Source organism: Chlorocebus sabaeus, chromosome 25, assembly GCF_047675955.1.
Source record: "Chlorocebus sabaeus isolate Y175 chromosome 25, mChlSab1.0.hap1, whole genome shotgun sequence".
NCBI classification, from domain to species: Eukaryota; Metazoa; Chordata; class Mammalia; order Primates; family Cercopithecidae; genus Chlorocebus; species Chlorocebus sabaeus.
In genome coordinates, this window is record NC_132928.1 from 58,647,529 (window position 1) to 58,669,450 (window position 21,922).

General features: G+C 39.4%; 1 protein-coding gene across 1 annotated transcript in view; it reads right to left on the reverse strand.

The window, feature by feature from the left end:
* MROH9 (maestro heat like repeat family member 9) overlaps positions 1-21,922 on the reverse strand; it is a 127,933-nt gene that overhangs the window by 31,275 nt on the left and 74,736 nt on the right. The window contains exons 15-19 of the mRNA XM_037986217.2: positions 19,897-20,034; positions 17,809-17,982; positions 9,303-9,455; positions 9,085-9,201; positions 8,429-8,531 (exon numbers count right to left, since the gene is read on the reverse strand). Of these exons, the coding sequence (XP_037842145.1) occupies positions 8,429-8,531; positions 9,085-9,201; positions 9,303-9,455; positions 17,809-17,982; positions 19,897-20,034 (685 nt within the window). The remainder of the gene's footprint in view (positions 1-8,428; positions 8,532-9,084; positions 9,202-9,302; positions 9,456-17,808; positions 17,983-19,896; positions 20,035-21,922) is intronic.

Consider the following 21,922-nt stretch of genomic DNA (forward strand, 5'->3'; position numbering starts at 1 on the left):
TTTTCTATCATCTATGTCTACTATTGTTCCCTAATTTTAAGAATTTTGTGGGGGTGCCAAATAGATGGTGGAATAGAAACAGCAGAGTTCAGAGGCTCCCATCATGGAAAAAAACAGACAAACAAACAAACAAACAAAAACCATACTAAGCATGTGAATCCTTCACCAGCAGCCAAGGTATTCAGGTTTTCTCATCAGAACTGCCTAGGAGGCTGGTGCGAGAGAGAGAAGGAAGAACAGTGTGGTGTGGCGACCTGCCTGAGAGCCACATGGGGCAGGGGAGCCCCTCCTCCAAAACCAAGGGAGGCAGTGAGTGAGCGTGCTACCCAGCCAGGAATCTGTGCTTTTTTGATGAAACTGTGCAACCCACAGATTGGAAGATCCCACTCGTGAACCCACGCCACTGAGGCCTAGTGTCCCAACCGCAGAATGTGCAGACTCTTTAGAGCCTCTCATCTGGAATCGGCTTAAGATTACCGAACTCTCTAAGCCATTTGAACTCCTTGAGGGAAGGGCAGCAGCCAGCACTGGGGCTCACAACTGCCTAACACGCTAAGCTCCCTGGGCAGATGAACACCCAGAAAAGGGTGGCACCCCATTTCTAAAGCCCCAGGCTGTGCTTTTCCCCTGCCAGAGCCAGGGAGGCTGGATAACTTGGTTCCAAGACTTGTCACCCCACAGCCCAACACACTGGCTGTGGCAGTCTGTGGCCTGAGCGCCTCTACAGGCCTGACTTAACCATCCTTCCTCATTGGGTGGGACTTCCCTGCAGGGACTCCAATAACTCCAGCCAGGAGGTCAGGGACAGAACGTGAATCCCGCAGGACCTGAGCCCCTAAGGAGAGGGAGGCCACAGTCTCTGCAGACCAGCAGATTTAGCCTTTCTTCCTGGTAGTTCTAAGGAATCCAGGCAGCCCAGACAAGTGGGTTTCCCCCCCAGTGAGGCACACCCCCTCTACCAAGGGGTAAAGTGCTTTGTTAAATGGGTATTGTTCTCCATGGTACCCAACTGTGTGAGACCCTCCAACGGGGTTGTCAGAAACCCTATACAAGAGCAATCCTACTGGCATCAGGTTGGTGCCCCTGGAGCTCAGAGGTCCTAGAGGAAGAAGGCACCCAGCCTCCTTTAGTGACATCTCCAGGCGTGGGAGTGAATCAGATGAATAGGGCCTGAAGTGAACCCCCAGCAAACTGCAGCAGCCCTACAGAAGAGGGACCTGACCACTGAAAGAAAAACAAGCAGAAAGAAACAATAAGAGCAGCAACCAAAAAGCCCCCAAAAATCCCCATCCAAGGGTCAGAGCCTTAAAGACCGACTCTAGACAAACTCAGGAAGATGAGAAAGAATCAACAAAAAAATCCTGAAAACCCAAAAGGCCAGAGTGCCTCTTCTCCTCCAAATAATTGCAACATCTTTCCATCAAGGACACAGAACTGGACAGAGGATCAGATGGGTGAATTGACAGTAGTAGCCTTCAGAAGATGGGTAATAAAAAACTATGCTGCACTAAAGGAGCATGTTCTAACCCAATGCAAAGAAACTAAGAACCTTGATAAAAGCTTATAGGAGCTGCTAACTGAATAACCAGTTTAGAGAGGAACATAAATGATCTGATGGAGTTGAAAACCCCAGCATTAGAAGTTTGTAAAACATATACAGGTATCAATAGCGAAATTGACCAAGTGGAAGAAAGGATATCAGAGTTTGAAAACCACCTTGCTGAAATAAGGCATGCAGCCAAGACTAGAGATAAAAGAATGAAAAGGAATGAACAAAGCCTCCAAAAAATATGGGGCTTCATAAAAAAGACCAAACCTATGATTGCTTAGAGTACCAGAAGGAGATGAGGAGAATGGAAACAAGCTGGAAAACACACTTATATTTATGGATATATTAAGGATATTATTATCCAGGAGGACTTTCCCAACCTAGCAAGACAGCCCAACATGCAAATTCAGGAAATACAGAGAACACCACTAAGATACTCCATGAGAAGATCAACCCCAAGACACATAATCATCCAATTATTCAAGCTTAAAATAAAGGAAAAATTGTTAAGGGCAATCAGAGAGAAAGGCTAGGTCACCTACAAAGAGAAGCCCATAAGACTAAAAGTACACCTCTCAATAGAAACCCTGCAAGCCGGAAGAGATTGGGGGCCAAATTCAACATTGTTAAAGAAAAGAATTTTCAACCCAGAATTTCATATCCAGCCAAATTAAGCTTCATAAGCAAAGGAGAAATAAAATCATTTTGAGACAAATGTTGAGGGATTTCATTATCACCAGGCCTGCCTTGCAAGAGCTCCTGAGAGAAGCACTAAATATGGAAAAAAAGCACCTAGTACCAGTCACTGCAAAACACACCAAAATGTAATGACCAATGACACTATGAAGAAACTGCACCAACTAGTGTGCAAAATAACCAGCTAGTATCATGATGACAGGACCAAATTCACACATAAAAATATTAACATTAAATGTAAATGGGCTAAATGCCCCAATTAAAAGATACAGACTGGCAAACTGGATACAGTCAAGACCCATTGGTGTGCTGTATTCAGGAGACCCATCTAATGTGCAAAGACACACATAGGCTCAAAATAAAGGGATGGAGGAAAATTTACCAAGCAAATGGAAAGCAAAACAAAAACAAAAACAAAACAAAACAAAACAAAAACCAACAAAAACAAAAAAACAAAAACCCAAAAAACAAAACAAACAAACAAAAACCCACAGGGATTTCAATCCTAGTCTCTGACAAAACAGACTTTAAAACAAACAAAGATCAAAAAAGAATAAAAAGGGCATTACATTATGGAAGAGGGAACAATTCAACAAGAAGAGCTAACTATTCTAAATATACATGCACTCAATACAGGCACACCCAGATTCATAAAACAAGTTTATAAGACATACAAAGAGACTTAGACTTCCACACAATAATGGTAGGAGATTTTAACACCTCACTGTCAGTATTAGACAGAACTAGACAGAAAATTAATAAGGATATTCAGGACTTGAACTCAGCTCTGGATCAAGTGGGCCCAGTAGACATATGCAGAACTCTCCAACCCAAATCAACAGAATATACATTCTTCTCAGTGCCACATGACACTGATTCTAAAATAGACCACGTAATTGGAAGTAAAACACTCCTCAGCAAATGTAAAATAACTGAAATCATAACAAACAGTCTTTCAGAACACAGTGCAATCAAAATAACTCAGGATTTAAAAACTCCCTCAAAAACACAGAATTGCACAGAAATTGAACAACCTGCTTCTGAATGACTCCTGGGTAAACAATGAAATTAAGGCAGAAATCAAGAAGTTCTTTGAAACCAATGAGAACATGGAGACAATGCACCAGAATCTCTGGGACACAGCTAAAGCAGTGTTAAGAGGGAAATTTATAGCACTAAATGCCCACATCAGAAAGCTTGGAAGATCTCAAATTGACGCTCTAGAATCACAGTTTAAAAAGCTAGAGCATCAAGAACAAACTAATCCAAAAGCTAGCATAAGACAATAAGTAACTAAAATCAGAAAAGAATTGAACTAGATAGAGACATGAAAAGCCCTCCAAAAAAATCAATAAATCCAGGAGCTGGTTTTTAAAAAAAAAAAATTAACAAAATAGACCACTAGCTAAACTAATATAGAAAAAAAGAGAAGAATTAAATAGATACAATAAAAAATGATAAGGAAATATCACCACTGACCCCATAGAAATACAAACTGCCATCAGAGAATACTATAAACACCTCTACGCAAATAAACTAGACAATCTAGAAGAAATGGGTAAATTCCTGGACACATACACACTCCCAAGTCTAAACAATTAAGAAGTTGAATCCCTGAATAGACCAATAACAAGTTCTGAACATGAGGCAGTAATTAATAGCCTACCAACCAAAAAAAGCCCAGGACCAGATGGACTCACAGTTGAATTCTACCAGAAACACAAATAGGAATGGTACTATTCCTTCTGAAACTATTCTAAACAATTGAAAAGGAGGGACTCCTCCCTAATTCATTTTATGAAGCCAGCATCATTCTGATACCAAAATCAGGAAAAGATACAACAAAAAAGGAAAAGTCCAGGCCAATATTTCTGATGAACATCGATGCAAAAATCCTCAATAAAATCCTGACAAATCATATCTAGCAGCAAATAAAAAAAACTTACTCACCATGATCAGGTTGGCTTCATCCCTGCGATGCAAGACTGATTCAACATATGCATATCAATAAACATAATCCATCACATTAAACAGAACTGAAGACAAAAACCACATGATTATCTCCATAGATGCAGAAAAGACCTTTGATAAAATTCAACATCCCTTCATGTTAAAAACTCTTAACAATCCCGGCACTTTAGGAGGCTGAGGCAGGTAGATCACGAGGTCAGGAGTTCAAGACCAGCCTGACCAACATGCTAAAACCTCGTCTTTACTAAAAATACAAAAATTAGCTGGGCATGGTGGCATGTGCCTGTAATCCTAGCTACTCAGGAGGCTGAGGCAGGAGAATCGCTGGAACCTGGGAGAGGGGGTTGCAGTGAGCCAAGATTGCGCCACTGCACTCCAGCCTGGGCAACAAGAGCAAGACTCCATCAAAAAACAAACAAACAAAACAAAAAAAAACACCTCTTAATGACAAACCCACAGCTAATATCGTATCAATATCATATTGAATGGGCAAAAGCTGGAAGCATTTCCTTTGAAAACTCGTACAAGACAAGGATGGCCTCTCACACTACTCATATTCAACATAGTATTGGAAATTCTGGCCAGGGCAATCAGGCAAGAGAAAAAAACAAAGGTATTCAAATAGGAAGAGAGGAAGTCAAATTGTCTCTGCAGACTGCATGATTCTACATTTAGAAAACTCCATCACCTCAGCCCCAAAACTCTTTAAACTGATAAGCACCTTCAGCAAAGTCTCAGGATACAAAATCAATGTGCAAAAGTTATGAGCGTTCATTTACACCAATGATAGACACACAGAGAGCCAAATCATGAATGAACTCCCATTCATAATTGCTAAGAAGAAAATAAAATACCTAGGAATACAGGTAACAAGAAATGTGAAGGACCTCTTCAAGGAGAACTACAAACCACTGCTCAAAGAAATCAGAGAGTACACAAACAAATGGAAAGACATTCCATCCTCATGGATAGGAAGAATCAATATTGTGAAAATGGCCATAATGCCTAAGGTAATTTATAGATTCAGTACTATTCCCTTCAAACTACCATTGATATTCTTCACAGAATTAGGAAAAGCTATTTTGAATTTCACATGTAATCAAAGAAGACCCCACATAGCCACGACAATCCTAAGCACAAAGAACAAAGGTGGAGGCATTGTAGTACCTGGCTTCAAACTATACTACAAGGCTACAGTAACCAAAACAACATGGTACTGGTACCAAAGCAGATACATAGACCAATGGAACAGAACAGAGACCTCAGAAATAACACCACACAGCTATAATCATCTACTAAATACAAACAATGGGGAAAGGATCTTCTATTCAGTAAATGATACTGCGAAAACTGGCTAGCCATATGCAGGAAACTGAAACTAGATGCTTTCCTTACACCTTATACAAAAATTAACAAAGATTAAAGACTTAAATGTAAAACCCAAAACCCTAAAAACCCTAGAAGAAAACCTAGGCAATACCATTCAGGACATGGGCATGGGCAAAGATTTCATGACAAAAACACCAAAAGCAATTGCAACAAAAGCCAAAATTGATAAATAGGATCTAATTAAATTAAATAGCTTCTGCACAGCAAAAGAAACTATAAGACTGAACAGGCAACCTATAGAATGGGAGAAAATTTTTGCAATCTACCCATCTGACAAAGGTCTAATATCCAGAATCTACAAGAAACTTAAACAAATTTACAAGAAAAAACAACCCCCTCAAAAAGTGGGCAAAGGATATGAACAGACACTTCTGAAAAGAAGACATTTACATGGCCAACAAACATACGGAAAAAAGCTCAACGTCACTGTTCATTAGAGAAATGCAAATCAAAACTACAATGAGACACCATCTCACACAGGTCAGAGTGGTGATTATTAAAAAGTCAAGAAACAATAGATGCTGGCAAGGCTGTGGAGAAATAGGAACGCTTTTACACTGTTGGTGGGAATGTAAATTAGTTCAACTGTTGTGGAATACAGTATGACAATTCCTTAAGGATCTAGGACCAGAAATACCATTTGACCCAGCAATCCCATTACTATGTATACACTCAAAGGAATACAAATCATTTTACTATAAAGACAAGTTCACATGTATGTTTATTGCAGCATTATTTAAAATGGCAAAGACATGGAACCAACCCAAATGCCCATCAATGATACACTGGATAAAGAAAATGTGGTATATATGCACCACAGAATATTATGCAGCCATAAAAAGGAATGAGATCGTGTTCTTTGCAGGGACATGGATGAAGCTGAAAGCCATTCTTCTCAGCAAACTAACACAGGAACAGAAAATGAAATACCACATGTTCTCACTCGTAAGTGGGAGCTGAACAACAAGAACACGTGTACACAGGGAGGGGAACAACACACACCAGAGCCTGTTGGGAGGTGGGGGGTGAGGGGAGGGAACTTTGAGGGCCAGTCAATAGGTGCAGCGAACCACCATGGCACATGTATAGGTATGTAACAAACCTGCATGTTCTGCACATGTATTCCATTTTTTTTAGTAGAAAGAATAAAAAGAATTTTTCATTGATGGTTTTTGTTTGATTTTGCTAACATTTCTCAACCCTGTACTCCTTGTCCCTTACTGAGTTCTCAAAATTATTTTCTCTTTTGCTGGTTGTAATTTAATTTGCATTTTTGGTGACATGTTTTCTCTCACTTTTTCCCCCTTGTACTTTGAAAGTTTATTTTTCATGTGCTCCCATTATCCCATCATATATTCCCTATATGCTTGTGTCTATACTTTAGATCTTCATTTTAAAATGTTTTGGATTCATGGAAATATTTATCATGACTTTCATCTGCTCTATAGACATATTTTCTAAGGTTTGTTTTTCTTCATTCTTTTGTCTCTTTTTTCCCTTGAAGTACCACTGTAGAAAGATAATGCTGTTTCTTTTTTTTAAACTACTTATTTACTAATCTTGCAATAGCTATATACAGAGGTTTATTTGTGGGAACTTCCAAGGTAGAACTCAGGATAGCAGGGATTAATTCTGGTTTGAAATAAAGTTATTATTGGCTGAGCACGGTGGCTTACGCCTGTAATTTCAGCACTTTGGGAGGCGGAGGCAGGCAGATCACTTTAGGTCAGGAGTTCAAGACCAGCCTGGCCAACATAGGGAAACTCTGTCTCTATTAAAAATAGAAAAATTAGCCAGGCGTGGTAGCACATGCCTATAATCCCAGCTACTCTAGAGGCTGAAGCAGGAGAGTCGCTTGAACCTGGAAGGTGGAGGCTACAGTGAGCCAAGATTGTGCACTGCACTCCAGCGTAGGTGACAGAGCAGGAGTCTATCTCAAAAAAAAAAAAAAAAAAAGAAAAGAAAAGAAAAGAAAATGACAGAAAGTTATAACAGGGTTTTTCTTTGTGTGTGTGTGTGCGCGCACACATACACGTGTGCATGCCTGTGTCTGTGTGTTCTGCCACTCCTCTCTGATTAAAACAGATCATGGGCTTCAGTGCTGATCATAATTCATTTTGTCATCTACCCTGACTGAGAGCCTCCTCTCTATATGTATGATGTGACTGTGTATTTCCTTATTCTTTGCTGCTCCTGTTACTCCATGATGCTAACTGGGGTCAAGGGAAGATCCTACTGCCAAGTTGGAGACTCACTACCAAGTTGGGAATTCCAAAATACAGAATAATTCATTTTTATTTTCACAGTGAGAGCTAGTAGGGGAAAACTGTTTGATCAGGTTTGTCTAATATTAAAAAACTGTCTAGTCTTAGAGTCTTCCTGGGTTGCCCCTGCCTGTTTCCACTTTTTAAAAACTTTAGTGGATTTGGTAGTTCTTCCTCATTTACTGTAGTCTGTGGTTACAGATGTCCAAGTTTGGTTGAAGATGATGTTTTTATATTTTTAAAAATTATTCGTATTCTTTGGGTAGTGATTTTTAAGTGATGAAGGGGAATAATGAACGATGGTATGTCACCATCTTAAATTTTGAAATCCATTTTGCTGAATACACTTTGCATAAAAATTAATTATACAGCTATATTCTCTGTGTACTATAAAATAGAACTCTATTCTCATCACATGTATCAACCTCTATTCATCACCATGACAGGTGCTGTCCCTCATAAACAGAGATATTTAAAAAATGTAAGGAAAACTTTTAGCTTCTTCTCCATTCTATACCATTTAAGACAAATTAGAAATTGAGAATTGAATTATATTTACCTATCAAAATAACCGATGCCCTCTTAAGATATGTTCTGGAGCTCCACAGGAATCCTAAGGTATCAGATATCAAATCTGTAATGTAGTTCCTATGAGAAATAATCTGAGAATAAAAAGGAGAAAAAAGCACCTCTCTCAATTGTTGAAATAGAACATTTGCTTCCTCCAGAAAGGTTTCAACATACCAAATCAGGACCAAATTAGAAGCTGGGGATGTTTTTGTGGGAACTATATTCTTGTTCCCAAACTCAACTCTCTTTTTCCATTCTTTGGTTAGCATTCATCCATTCCTACTTGTCTATCATTGTTGTTCATGCTGGGTTTCAGAGGACTAGCTCAAGAGGCAGTGGCAAAGTATTCTAGTTTTCTTTTTCGTGATCTGGGATGTTCTTCCTACCTTAATACCCATCCATAGCTCAAAATGGGTGGGATGGAGGAAGAAGATAAGATGGATGATCAATGTTGAGAAAGAGGAAGTGGAAAATTCTAATTCCTCTCGGCTCAAGCTCCAGTTATAATCACTTATTGAAGATTTTTTCTTCCATTTCTTTTTCTCCAAGATCTTCTCTTATCCCCATTACAGTTTTTATCACTTTGGATATCCTGTAAGTTTTGTCTATAACTCTTACAGTAGTAAAAATGGAAGAGCCACTTACGAGATTGTTACAGATATTGAGCACCACCATCTCAAAACTGTAATTTTCATCTTTGAGCAAACGTGATGTTGACCACATTAATTGTGAGGTACAGATTTTTAATGTATATTTACATGCCTGTGAGACAGAAAAGGGTCAGTGGAGATCTATTCATCTGTTGTTAGATAAAACATTGTAATTCTTGGTAAATTTATGAAAAAGAAGATCAAATGACTTACATTAGCTACTCTCTCCTCGTCATCCTCCAAAAACAGGATTAGGGGCACCAAGCCTTCTAGAATCACATCATTCAGCATCCATGTGTACTGTCTCATATCCCTAACTAATTCACCAAAGTGTCGAATTGCCATACTTCGAATGCCTCCATTAATCTGTAAAAGAAAAAGGTCTTATTTGAGGATAATATTAGGGCTTTTTTCTTCAATCAGTAATCTACACATGCACACACACACACACGATATAAATATACTATATATGTATGTGTCTATACATACACTATGTGAAATTTTATTTATTTTTAAAAAAATTCACGTTGGGTTAAAGTAGTTAGGGTGTCTTTTAATTTTAAAATAATATTTGCTTACTTATTATTCACAAGAACCAAGATATGGAATTAACCTGTGTCCATCAATGGAATAATTGAAATACTTTTCAGTCTTAAAAAGAATAAAATCCTGTCACGTTTGACATGGATGAACTTGGAGGACATCACGCTATTTGAAATCAGTCAGGGACAGAAAGACAAATATTGCATGATCTCACTCATATATGGAATACTAAAAGGTTGAACTCATAGAAGAGGAGAGTGAGACTAGGTTTCCAGCAGCTGAAGGGTGGTGGGAGGCACTAGGGGAGATGTTGGTTAAAGAATACAAAGTTTCTGTTAGACTGGATGAATAAATTCTAGAGATCTAACGTAAGTTTAGTTACATTAGACTATAGTTAATAATGTAATGTATACTTAAAAATTGCAAAGAGATTAGATCTTAAATGTTCTCACAACACACACAAAAAAAGATATATGAGGTAATGGCAATGTTAATTTTGTTTGATTTAATCATTTCACAATGTATAAATATATCAAAACATATTGGATTCTGTAAATATATACAATTTTAATTTATTAATTATGCCTTAATAAAGCTGAAAAAAATATAAACTGGGAAAAAAAATTACTTACCAAAATTCAGATTGCATTACAAAAAACTCCTGTGAAAAATTAGTTTCTTAAATTCAGGAAGATGATTAGTATTTAATAACATCCTAAAAGTATAAACTGAAATAGTATGTATAACTTGGAGATAATTTTTATAAGGATACTTATAATAATGTAACCATGCTATGTTCAAAGGCTGGAGGACTTCGCTGAGTTGCCACTGAGTAGCAATGGAAGCTCTATGCATACTGGCGCACAACCAGGTTTTCAAGGGCTACTTAGGCCAAATAGGAAGGTAATTGGATAAAAATGATTCTAGAAAGGAAAAATGGCAAGTAAGAAGAGGTTCATTTTTAAATTTTATTTATTTATATTTTATTAGAGACAGGGTCTCACTCTGTTGCCCAGGCCAGAGTGCAGGGGCAGGATCATAGCTCACTGCAGCTTTTAACTCCTGGGTTCCAACAACCCTCCTGCTGGTCTCAAAATCTTGGGCTCCAGCAATCCTTCCATGTCAGTCTTGGAAAGTGTTGGGATTACAGGCGTGAGCCACTGCACTTGGCCCAAATTTTTAAAATATAATAACACTTTCTGGTTTTCAGGAAATGTTTATAATCTCAGACTGATGTTTTTTTATGTGAGCATTCTGACTACTTTATCACATATATGACCTTGGCCAAATATTGCCTTCTCTTTGCCTTAGTTTCTTTACATGAAAATTGGATAATAGTAATACAGTTGCTTAGAGATTTATGTAAGATAGCTCGTGTAAATCATTTAGAATAGCCCCGGTGTATATTAAGTGTTCAATAAATTAAGCCACTTTTTTTTTTTTTACTTTAAGTTCTGGGGTACAAGTCCAGAAAGTTTAGGTATGTTACAAAGGTCTATGTGTGCCATGGTGGTTTGCTGCACCTATCACCCCATCATCTAGGTTTTAAGCCCCATATGCATTAGCTATTTCTCCTAATGTTCTCCCTCCCCTTGCTACCCGCCCCCCAAGTGGCCCTGGTGTATGTTGTTCCCCTCCCTGTGTCCATGTGTTTTCATTGTTTAACTCCCACTTACGAGTCAGAATACGAGGTGCTTCATTTTCTGTTCCTGTGTTAGTTTGCTGAGAATGATGGCTTCCAGCTTCATCCATGTCCCTGCAAAGGACATAATCTTCATTCCCTTTTATGGCTGCATAGTAGTCCATGGTGTATATATATCATATTTTCTTTATCCAGTCTAACATTGATGGGCATTTGGGTTGGTTCCATGACTTTGCTACTGTAAGTAGTGCTGCAATAAATATACGTGTGCATATGTCTTTATAGCAGAATGATTTATAATCCTTTGGGTATATACCCAGAAATGGGGTTGCTGGGTCAAATTGTATTTCTGGTTCTAGATTCTTAGGAATCACCATAATGTATTCCACAATGGTTGAACTAATTACATTCTCACCAACAGTGTAAAAGCGTTCCTATTTCTCCACAGCCTCATCAGCATCTATTATTTTTTGACTTTTTAATAATCACCACTCTGACTGGCATGAGATGGTATCTCACTGTGGTTTTGATTTGCATTTCTCTAATGATCAGTGATGTTGAACTTTTTTTCATATGTGTTTTGGCCATGTAAATGTTTTCTTTTGATAAGTGTCTGTTCATATGCTTTGCCCACTTTTTGATGGGGTCTTTTTTTTTTCTTGTAAATTTAAGTTTCTTGTAGATTCTGGATATTAGATCTTTATCAGATGGGTAGATCGCAAAAATTTTCTCCCATTCTGTAGGTTACCTATTCACTCTGATAATAGTCTGTTTTGCTGTGCGAAAACTCTTTAGTTTAGTTAGATTCTATTTGTGAATTTTGCTTTTGTTGCAATTGCTTTTGGCATTTTTATAATGAAGTCTTTGCCCATGCATATGTCCTGAATGGTATTGCCTAGGTTGTCTTTGAGGGTTTTTATGGCTTGGGGTCCTACATTTAAGTTTTTAAGCCATGTTGAGTTAATTTTTGCATAATGTATAAGGAGGGGTCCAGTTTCAGTTTTCTGCATATGGCTAGCCAGTTTTCCCAGACCATTTATTAAATAGGGAATCTTTTCTCCATTGCTTGTTTTTGGCAGGATTGTTGAAGATCAGATGATTGTAGATGTGTGGTGTTATTTCTGAGGTCTCTGTTCTGTTTCATTGGTCTATATATCTGTTTTGGTACCAGCAGCATGTTGTTTTTGAAACTGTAGCCTTGTAGTATAGTTTGAAGTCAGGTACCATGATGTCTTCAGCTTTGTTCTTTGTGCTTACGATTGTCTTGGCTATATGGGCTCTTTTTTGGTTCCATATGAAATTTAAAGTAGGTTTTTCTAATTCCGTGAAGAATGTCAATGGTAGTTTGATGGGAATAGCACTGAACCTGTAAATTACTTTGGGCAATATGGCCATTTTAATAATATTGGTTCTTTTTATCCATGAGGATGGAATGTTTTTCCATTTGTTTGTGTCCTCTCTGACTTCCTTGAGCAGTGGTTTGTAGTTCTCCTTGAAGATGTCCTTCACATCCCTTGTTAGCTGTATTCCTGGGTATTTTATTCTTTGTAGCAATTGTGAATGAGTGTTCATTCATGATTTGGCTCTCTGCTTGTCTGTTGTTGGTGTATAGAAATGCTTGTGATTTTTGCACATTGACTTTGTATCCTGAGATTTTGTGAAGTTGCTTATCAGCTTAAGGAATTTTGGGGCTGAGGTGATGGGGTTTTCTAAATATAGAATCATGTCCATAAACAGAGATAATTTGACTTCTTCTCTTCCTATGTGAGTACCCTTTACTTGTTTCCCTTGCCTGATTGCCCTGACCAGAACTTCCAATACTTTGATGCATAGGAGTGGTGAGAGAGGGCATCCTTGTCTTGTGCTGGTTTTCAAAGGGAATGTTTCCAGCTTTTGCCCATTCAATATGATATTGACTGTGTGTTTGTCATAAATAGCTCTTATTATTTTGAAGTATGTTCCAATAATACCAGGTTTATTGAGAGTTTTTAACATGAAGGAATGTTGAATTTTATCGAAGGCCTTTTCAGCATCTATTGAGATGATCATATGGTTTTTGTCATTGGTTCTCTTTATGTGATGGATTACATTTGTTGATTTGTATATGTTGAACCAGGCTTGCATCCCAGGGATGAAGCCGACCTGATCGGGGTGGATAAGCTTTTGAATGTGCTGCTGGATTTGTTTTGCCAGTATTTTATTGAGGATTTTCTCATCAATGTTCATCAGGGATATTGGCCTAAAGTTTTCTTTTTTGTTGTGTCTCTGACAGGTTTGGAATCAGAATGATGCTGGACTCATAAAATGAATTAGGGAGAAGTCCCTGCTTTTCAGTTGTTTGGAATAGTTTCAGAAGGAATGGGACCAGCTCCTCTTCGTATGTCTAGTAGAATTCAACTGTGAAATGGTCTGGTCCTGGGCTTTTTTTTAATTGGTAGGTGGCTATTAATTACTGCCACAATTTCAGAACTTGTTATTCGTCTATTCAAGGATTCAGTTTCTTCCTGGCTTAGTCTTGGGAGGGTGTATGTGTCCAGGAATTTACCCATTTCTTCTAGATTTTACCATTTATTTGTGTATAGATGTTTATAGTGTTCTCTGATAGTAGTTTGCAGTTTTGGGGGGTCAGTTGTGATTTCCCCCTTATCATTTTTTATTGCGTCTATTTAATTCTTCATTCTATTTTTCTGTATTAGTCTAGCTAGTGGTCTATTTTGTTAATTTTTTCAACAAACCAGCTCTTGGATTCATTGACTTTTTGAAGGGTTTTTCGTGTCTTTACTTTCGTCAGTTCTGCTCTGATTTTAGTTATTTCTGTTTTCTGCTAGCTTTTGAATTTGTTCCTGCTTCTCTAGCTCTTTTAATTGTGATGTTAGGGTGTCGATTTGAGATATTTTTAGCCTTTTTTTTTTGACAGAGTGTCACTCTGTCGCCCAGGCTGGAGTGCAGTGGTGCAATCTCGGCTCACTGCAACCTCCGCCTCCTGGGTTTAAGCAATTCTCTGCCTCAGCCTTCCAAGTAGCTGGGATTACAGGCACGTGCCACTACGGCAGTCTAATTTTTGTATTTTTAACAGAGACGGGGTTTCACCATCTTGGCCATGCTGGTCTTGAACTCCTGACCTAGTGATCCACCCACCTCAGCCTTCCAAAGTTCTGGGATTACAGGCGTCAGCCACTGCTCCTGGCTAATATTTCTAACTTTATGACATGGACATCCAGTGCCATAAATTTCCCTCTCAACACTGCTTTCGCTGTGTCCCACAGATTCTTGTACATAGTCTCTTCTTATTGGTTTCAAAAGACTTCTTGATTTCTGTCTTAATTTCATTATTTACCCAGGAGTCATTCAGGAGCAGGTTGCTCAATTTCCATGTAATTGTGGGCTTTTGAGTGAGTTTCTTAATCCTGAGTTCTAATGTGATTGCACTGTTTTTAGAGAGTGTGTTATGATTTCAGTTCTTGTGAATTTGCTGAGGAGTGTTTTGCCTCCAATTATGTGGTCTATTTTAGAATCAGTGCCATGTGGCACTGAGAAGAAGGTATATTCTGTTGATTTGGGTTGGAGAGTTCTGTACATGTCTGTGGGGCCCACTTGATCCATAGTTGAGCTTAAGTCCTGAATATCCTGTTAATTTTTTGTCTCGTTGATCTGTCCCTTGTTTCTCAGAGGTTTTGCTCATTCCCTTTTCTTCTTTTTTCTCTAATATTGTCTGCATGCCTGATTTCACCAAGATAGTCTTCAAACTCTGATATCATTTCTTCTGCTTGGTCGATTCAGTCATTGATACTTGTGTATGCTTCACAAAGTTCTTGTGCTGTGTTTTTCAGCTCCATCAGGTCATTTATTTTCCTCTCTAAACTGGTTATTCTAGTTAGCAGCTCCTCTAACCTTTTATCAAGGTTCTTAGCTTCTTTGCATTGGGTTAGAACACGCTCCTTTAGCTCAGAGGAGTTTGTTATTACCTACCTTCTGAAGCCTACTTCTGTCAATTCATCTATCTCATCCTCCATCCAGTTCTACGTCTTTGCTGGAGGAGGTGCTGTGACCATTAGAAGGAGAAGAGGCACTCTGGCCTTTTGGGCCTGCAGCGTTGTTTTGTTGATTTTTCTCTCATCTTCATGAGTTTGTCCAGTATTGATCTTTGAGGCTGCTGACCTTTGAATCGGGTTTTTGTGGAGACTTTTTTTGTTGGTGGTGTTGTTGCTTTCTGTTTCTTTGTTTCTCTTGCAATGGTCAGTACCTCTTCTGTAGGGTTGCCACAGTTTTCTAGGGGTTCATTTTAGGCCTTATTCACCTGATTTGCTCCCATGTCTGGAGATGCCACTCGAGGAATCTGGAGAACAGCAAAGATGGGTGCCTGCTCTTTTGTCTGGAATCTTGAGGGGCACCAACCTGATGCTTGTAGGATCGCTCCTGTATAGGGTTTCTGATGACCCCTTTTGGAGGGTTTCACCTGGCTGGGTTTTATGGGGAGCAGGATCCACTTACCAAAGCACTTTGGCTGTCCCTTGGTGGAGGGCGTGTGCTTCGCTGGGGGGAAAGCCCACTTGTCTGGGCTGCCCTGCTTCCTCCAAACTAGGAGGAGGAAAGACTGTGTCTGCTAGTGTGCAGAGACTGTGGCCACCCCTCCCCCCAGGGGTTCAGGCCTAGGAAGATCAGAGTTCTGTCCCTGAGCCCCTGGCTGGAGTAGTCAGACTATCTGCAGGAGGACCCCAGCCAGGAGGGATGGGTCTAGGTCAGGCCTGAAGAGGCACTCATCAGCAGTCTGCCACAACTGGTGTGTTGGGCTGTGGGGGATACCTCTTGGGATCCAGCCATCCAGCCTCACTGGCTCCAGCAGGGAAAAATCATAGCCTGGAGCTATAGAGACGGCTGCTGCCCTACCCCCGCCCTGGGGGCTTTGCGTCTTAGGTGGCTATCAGTCTGAGTGCTGGCTGTCACCCCTCCCCCAAGGAGTTTAAAGAGCTTAGACAGCAGGCAGCCGCCCCGCCCCCCGCCCCCGTCCCAGGAGCTCAGCAGTCTTAAACAGATTCTAGCTTAGTAGCTGTTGAGAATCTGTACAGTTCGGTGTTTGGGACCCTAGACCCTGGTGGCATGGGCTCATGAGTGGGATCTTCATGGAAAAAACACGTTTTCCCAGGGTGGGTAGCACGCTCACTCACTGCCTCCTTTGGCTGGGTGTGGGGGCTCCCCTGGCCTGTGTGGCTCTCAGAGAGGCCACAACACTACACTGCTCTGCCTTCCTCTCCATGGGTCATGCCCGCTGCCTACTCAGTTGTGATGACAGAACCTGGATACCTCAGTTGCCGGTGCAGGATTTGCATGCTGTTAGGGTTTTTTTGATGGGAGCCTCTGAACGCCGCTGCTTCTAGTTGACCATCTTGGCCCCGCCCCTTCAAGTCACTATTATTATTACTATTCTAAAGTGTTTATGTGTTTATAAAATTCATTTTTGCCACTACATTTGTTTTTTCCATAATTTAATAATACTGTGCTCTTCTTCATTGAAATGTAAGTGATTAAAAACTTAGAAGTTTTGGTAGGATAATTTGTTGTGAAATAATTCTCTGGTTTACAAGCAATTTATCATGGAGTTCTTTAAAAATACATAGATTCCCCATGGCATGCCAAAGTTTTCATTCAACTTTTCTGAAACATGTTTACCATGTAAAATGAGAATTTTCAGAAGGAAGAACTTTCTGATAAAATACTTTAAAATTCAAATTTTATATGATAATAAACATTTATTTGGGGCATGGCAAATAACAAATCTGATTCTTGTAATAAACCTAATACTGTTTATGTTACCATTGCTGTTTTATCAATGGGGAGAAAGTGATACACCAAAAGACTGAAGAAATCACTCACTTGGTGTTTGATAGCCAATAAGAGGCGGAAGAGGGATTTGAACCTAGGCGGTCCAGATATAGGGTTAACCAGTACATAGCCACAAAGCTACAATTTCATCCAAGGATAGAGGCCATTCCTTGATGATTATTCTTTTAGTCCCCAGGTTCTCACAGTGTACTTAAAAAAAAAAAAAAGCCTGGACACAGTGGCTCACGCCTGTAATCCCAGCACTTTGGGAGGCCAAGGCGGGCAGATCACAAGCTCAGGAGATCGAGACCATCCTGGCTACACAGTGAAACCCCGTCTCTACTAAAAAATACAAAAAATTAGCCGGGTGTGGTGGCAGGCACCTGTAGTCCCAGCTACTCCGGAGGCTGAGGCAGGAGAATGGCGTGAACCCGGGAGGCGGAGCTTGCAGTGAGCCGAGATGGCGCTACTGCCCTCCAGCCTGGGCTGCAGAGCGAGACTCTGTCAAAAAAACAAACAAACAAACAAACAAACAAACAAAAAATACCAGTACTTACCTAACTAATATTGTTATCTCTGGAAAAGAAATAGTGACTTCTTACAAAATAACTATTTTCTATTGACTTATTCTGTGCCCTAACATCATTGCTTCAACTTGAGTTTCAGCTGAACCACAAAACCTAATGATCTTACATATCTAACTGTGTCACTCACATGATCCATCAGAGGACAGTAGCTGGAACCAATTCTGGTACCCAAAGAATAAGTCATTGTGTCCAGTTTGTTTAAAAGCCTTCTAAGGGTGATCAAGGCCCGAAGTACAACAGTATCGTCTTTGGAAAGGAAGGCATCCAGGATGGCTATTAATATACTGCTGACATTTTCTATCTACATATAAAAGGAAAATATGGTGGGATTTAGGAACTAGCAGGAGACTTGAGCTGACATTTAGTATGGATACCTCGAGTCTGGGTGGCACATCATGGTGTGCGGAAGCCGACTCACGAAAGTCTCTTGTCAAATTTTCAAAAATGTTGACTTTTTGCAAAAAAAAAAAATTACTGAAAATTAAATTATATAAATTTAACATTAAATAGAAACTGATAATAAATACTAAAAAATTGTCACTCCCTAATTCTTTTGCTACATTTTACCATTATCTATGCTCTTGAAATTATTCATGGGCATTGCATCTGATTGGCAGGAATATTAAATAATGATGTGCTATTGTGCATCTTTTGCCAGTTCCATGGTTAGTCATGTCCCTTTGAAAGTTTCAGATTAGCCATCATAGGGATCTTTACACCAGGGAATTGCCCTTATTTTCAGAGAGCTGGCTGTCAAACATTTACTAACACACTACTGGCAGAATGACCTCTAAATTAGATGATAGTGACCCATTTGGACATGAGAGCTACTGAGACACTCAGGCAAGTCATGGGAGTCAATGTAGATCAGTACCAAACAGAATAGAAGGCAAGGAGGAACATGAAAAAGAGACACCAGAGAGAAAGAAAGGCAAGAAGAAAAAGACTAAAGGAAATTAATGAATATTATTTTGCCAAAATAATAGCTTTAAGGAGAAAAAAATAGAGCTAAGGACTATGTCAATGCCAGAGGCCATTTTTGTCTTTACAAACAGTATATGCAATCTCAACCCAGATCACTTTCCACTACTTTTCTTTCACTCTTCTAGGAAGCCTTGACAGAATTTTCCTTTCAGTTGTTAATAACATTAGGAAGAACTCTGGGTAAAGCAATAAATAATTTGCTGCTTACTAAGAGAGTGTACACTACTGGTAAATCCATCAACTTGTATTATTTATTTAAAGTAAACAGACCATGGCTTATGTCAGTATAAATGCACAGTGGGTGTCCACTGATAGACTTAAGTTTTCAGAGGCCATGCTCAATAAATAAACAAGGATTTATTATTGGATATATTATAAAAGTAATGATTTATAGAACATTTACACTCTCAGCATTTTGCAAGATACTTTGGAGTGTAGAATTACAAACATGGAACATGCTTAAATTCAGTCGACCAGGAAGGCAAGAATTATTCATGTGAGTCAGTGGGAAACAATATAAGTCTGTTGTTCTCAGCTTTAACTTGAATAACAGTTACCTGGAGGACCTTTAAAACACAGATTGGTGGGCCTACCCCTGAATTTCTGATTCCATAGGACTGGGGTGGGGCCTCACAATTTGCATTTCTAGCAAGTCTCCAGTTGATGCTGATACTGCTGGTTCAAGAACTGTGCTTTGATGGCCACTGGTATAAAATATGAGTGCTCATAATCGATATGGTTCTGAGAGGGATGAGGCTGCTAGAGATAAGAATTTTCAGTGCAGTTTGACTTGGGCCAATCATTGAAAAAGGAGAAAAATGTAAATATGTATAGGTAAAGTAGGAAAATTATGAGTAGAAGAAAAAGCTTGAGCAAGTGCTCTGAGATAGGAATTAATGTGTACACGTGTGTATGTTGGAGGAGAAATTATGTGTATATGGTTTAGACTGTAAGACAAGTCTAGGGCAATGAGGATAAATACATTCTGAGTGCAATGAATGATTTTCTGTAACAACAACAAAAAAGTAAGGCAATAAAGTCACTAAATGGACTTAATACATCCTTTCTATTCAACTCAGTTTCCTTGTTAATAAAACAGCAGGCTTTGATATGTATTAGTTATATAGAGACTGAAAAATATCACTGCTTTACTAGTGAAGATGTTAAGTGACATCAAAATCTCATATTATGGTTTTGATGATGCTGGCAGACACAAATCACATACACATACCTTATTGACAACTGGTGACATATGGGCAATTCTCTGAAGGATCAGTTTGCTAACTATAGGATTGGAATCACTGATCCAGTTTGTGAAGAGGACCAAAAATTCTTCTGGGAAAGGGTCCCTGAAGAAGTTATTCAGAAGCTGAAAGAAAATAGTTAATAAATTTATAAGGAAAGTAGATGCCAAATTGTATGATTTCTGTCATAAAAAATCAAGATATTCTAAGTAAAACTAGAATGCAAATCTCACTAAAACATCAAATACATATATTTCAGTGCTCACAGCAGTGGGAAGAGACAGAAACCAGGATAGAAAAATAGATGCTTGTGTGTGTGTGTGTGTGTATTTTACATTTTCCTCCATTGTTGGAAACTCAGTGACCCAATTTAAATTTCCCCATCATACTGATTGTAGTCAGGTGGTGAGTTTCTTGACAGTGTATGTCTACATATACTAAGAGGTGATAACCTACTGCAGGCCAGGCACTGCACTAATAAATAGAGATACAATGGTGAGCAAAACGGTAGCACCCTGTGACCCTGTGGAGCTTCCAGGCAAGCTAGAAAGACTGATACTATACTAGGTACTATTCTAATGAGACAGAATTTCTAATTGTAGTCAGTACTAGGAAAGAAAGCTACCAGCTGTCACAATACATCTGCACCTACAGCAGCAGTCCCCAAACTTTTTGGCACCAGGGACCAGTTTTTTAAAGACTTTTTTTTTCCAGGAATGGCTGGGGAGGTGGGGTGTGAAACTCTTCTACCTCAGATCATCAGGCATTAGTTTAGATTCTTATAAAGAGCCTACAACCTAGATCCCGTGCATGCAGAGTTCACAGTAAGGTTTGTGCTCCTGTGAAGATCGAATGCCGCCGCTGATCTGACAGGAGGCAGGGCTCAGGTGGTTATGCTCGCATGCTGCTCACTTCCTGCTGTGCAACCCAGTTCCAAACAGGCTATCGACCCGTACCAATATGTGTCCCAGGGAGCTGGGGACCCCTGATCTATGGGACTGTTTAATTTACATTGTGTAATGTAGATTCAAGTTAGAATGAAGAGTGATATTTAGATTTAGATTTGTGAGTTGGCATTAGATAGAAAAAGTGTTTAGAGAGGTTACCTTCAAGGATGATGAACCGTGTGCAAAGGCCCTGAGGGAGATGAAGCAGGGCATGTTTGAGCACCTGAAAGATGAGTGAGAGGAGGGGAGAGGTAATAGAAAACTGGACAGCAGTAAGGCTTGAGGGCAAGTATGGAAGGTGGGACAGAACCTACAGGCCAGTTTGAGGAAGTTTAGTTTTTAAGAGCTGATACTCAAAGTGAAGACATGAGTATCATGAGCCTTTATACATTTAATAACTGACAAATATGCTGATTAAAATCTCTCAAAAACACAATGACAGTTTTGGCCGGGTGCGGTGGCTCACACCTGTAATCCCAGCACTTTGGGAGGCCGAGGCGGGCAGATTACCAGGTCAGAAGATTGAGACCATCCCAGCTAACACGGTGAAACCCCGTCTCTACGAAAAAAACCCCAAAAAATTAGCCAGGCATGGTGGTGGATGCCTGTAGTCCCAGCTACTTGGGAGGCTGAGGCAGGAGAATGTCCTGAACCCGGGAGGCAGAGCTTGCAGTGAGCTGAGGTCGAACCACTGCACTCCAGCCTGGGTGACAGAGCAAGACTCCGTCTCAAACAAAAACAAAACCAAAAACAAACAGTTTTATAAAATCATGTTTTCCTTGGAAGAATTTAAACTATCCTTAGATCAGGTACACAGAAAGATAGGGAGTGGCAGAGCAAGAGAGCAAGAGTGAGACAGACAGTGAATGAGAGAGAAAGACAGATCACATCTTCTTTTCAAACTTTCAAAGAACATTCACAAAAATTAGATACCATGTCAAAAGTATTATTAACATCTCTAAAGCAAAAAAGTTAAAAAGCACTTCAAAAATTTGTGATATAATAAAAGAAGAAACCAAAAAGAAAGTTTAAATAAAATAAAAAGAAAGCCTATAAGGCACTTGTA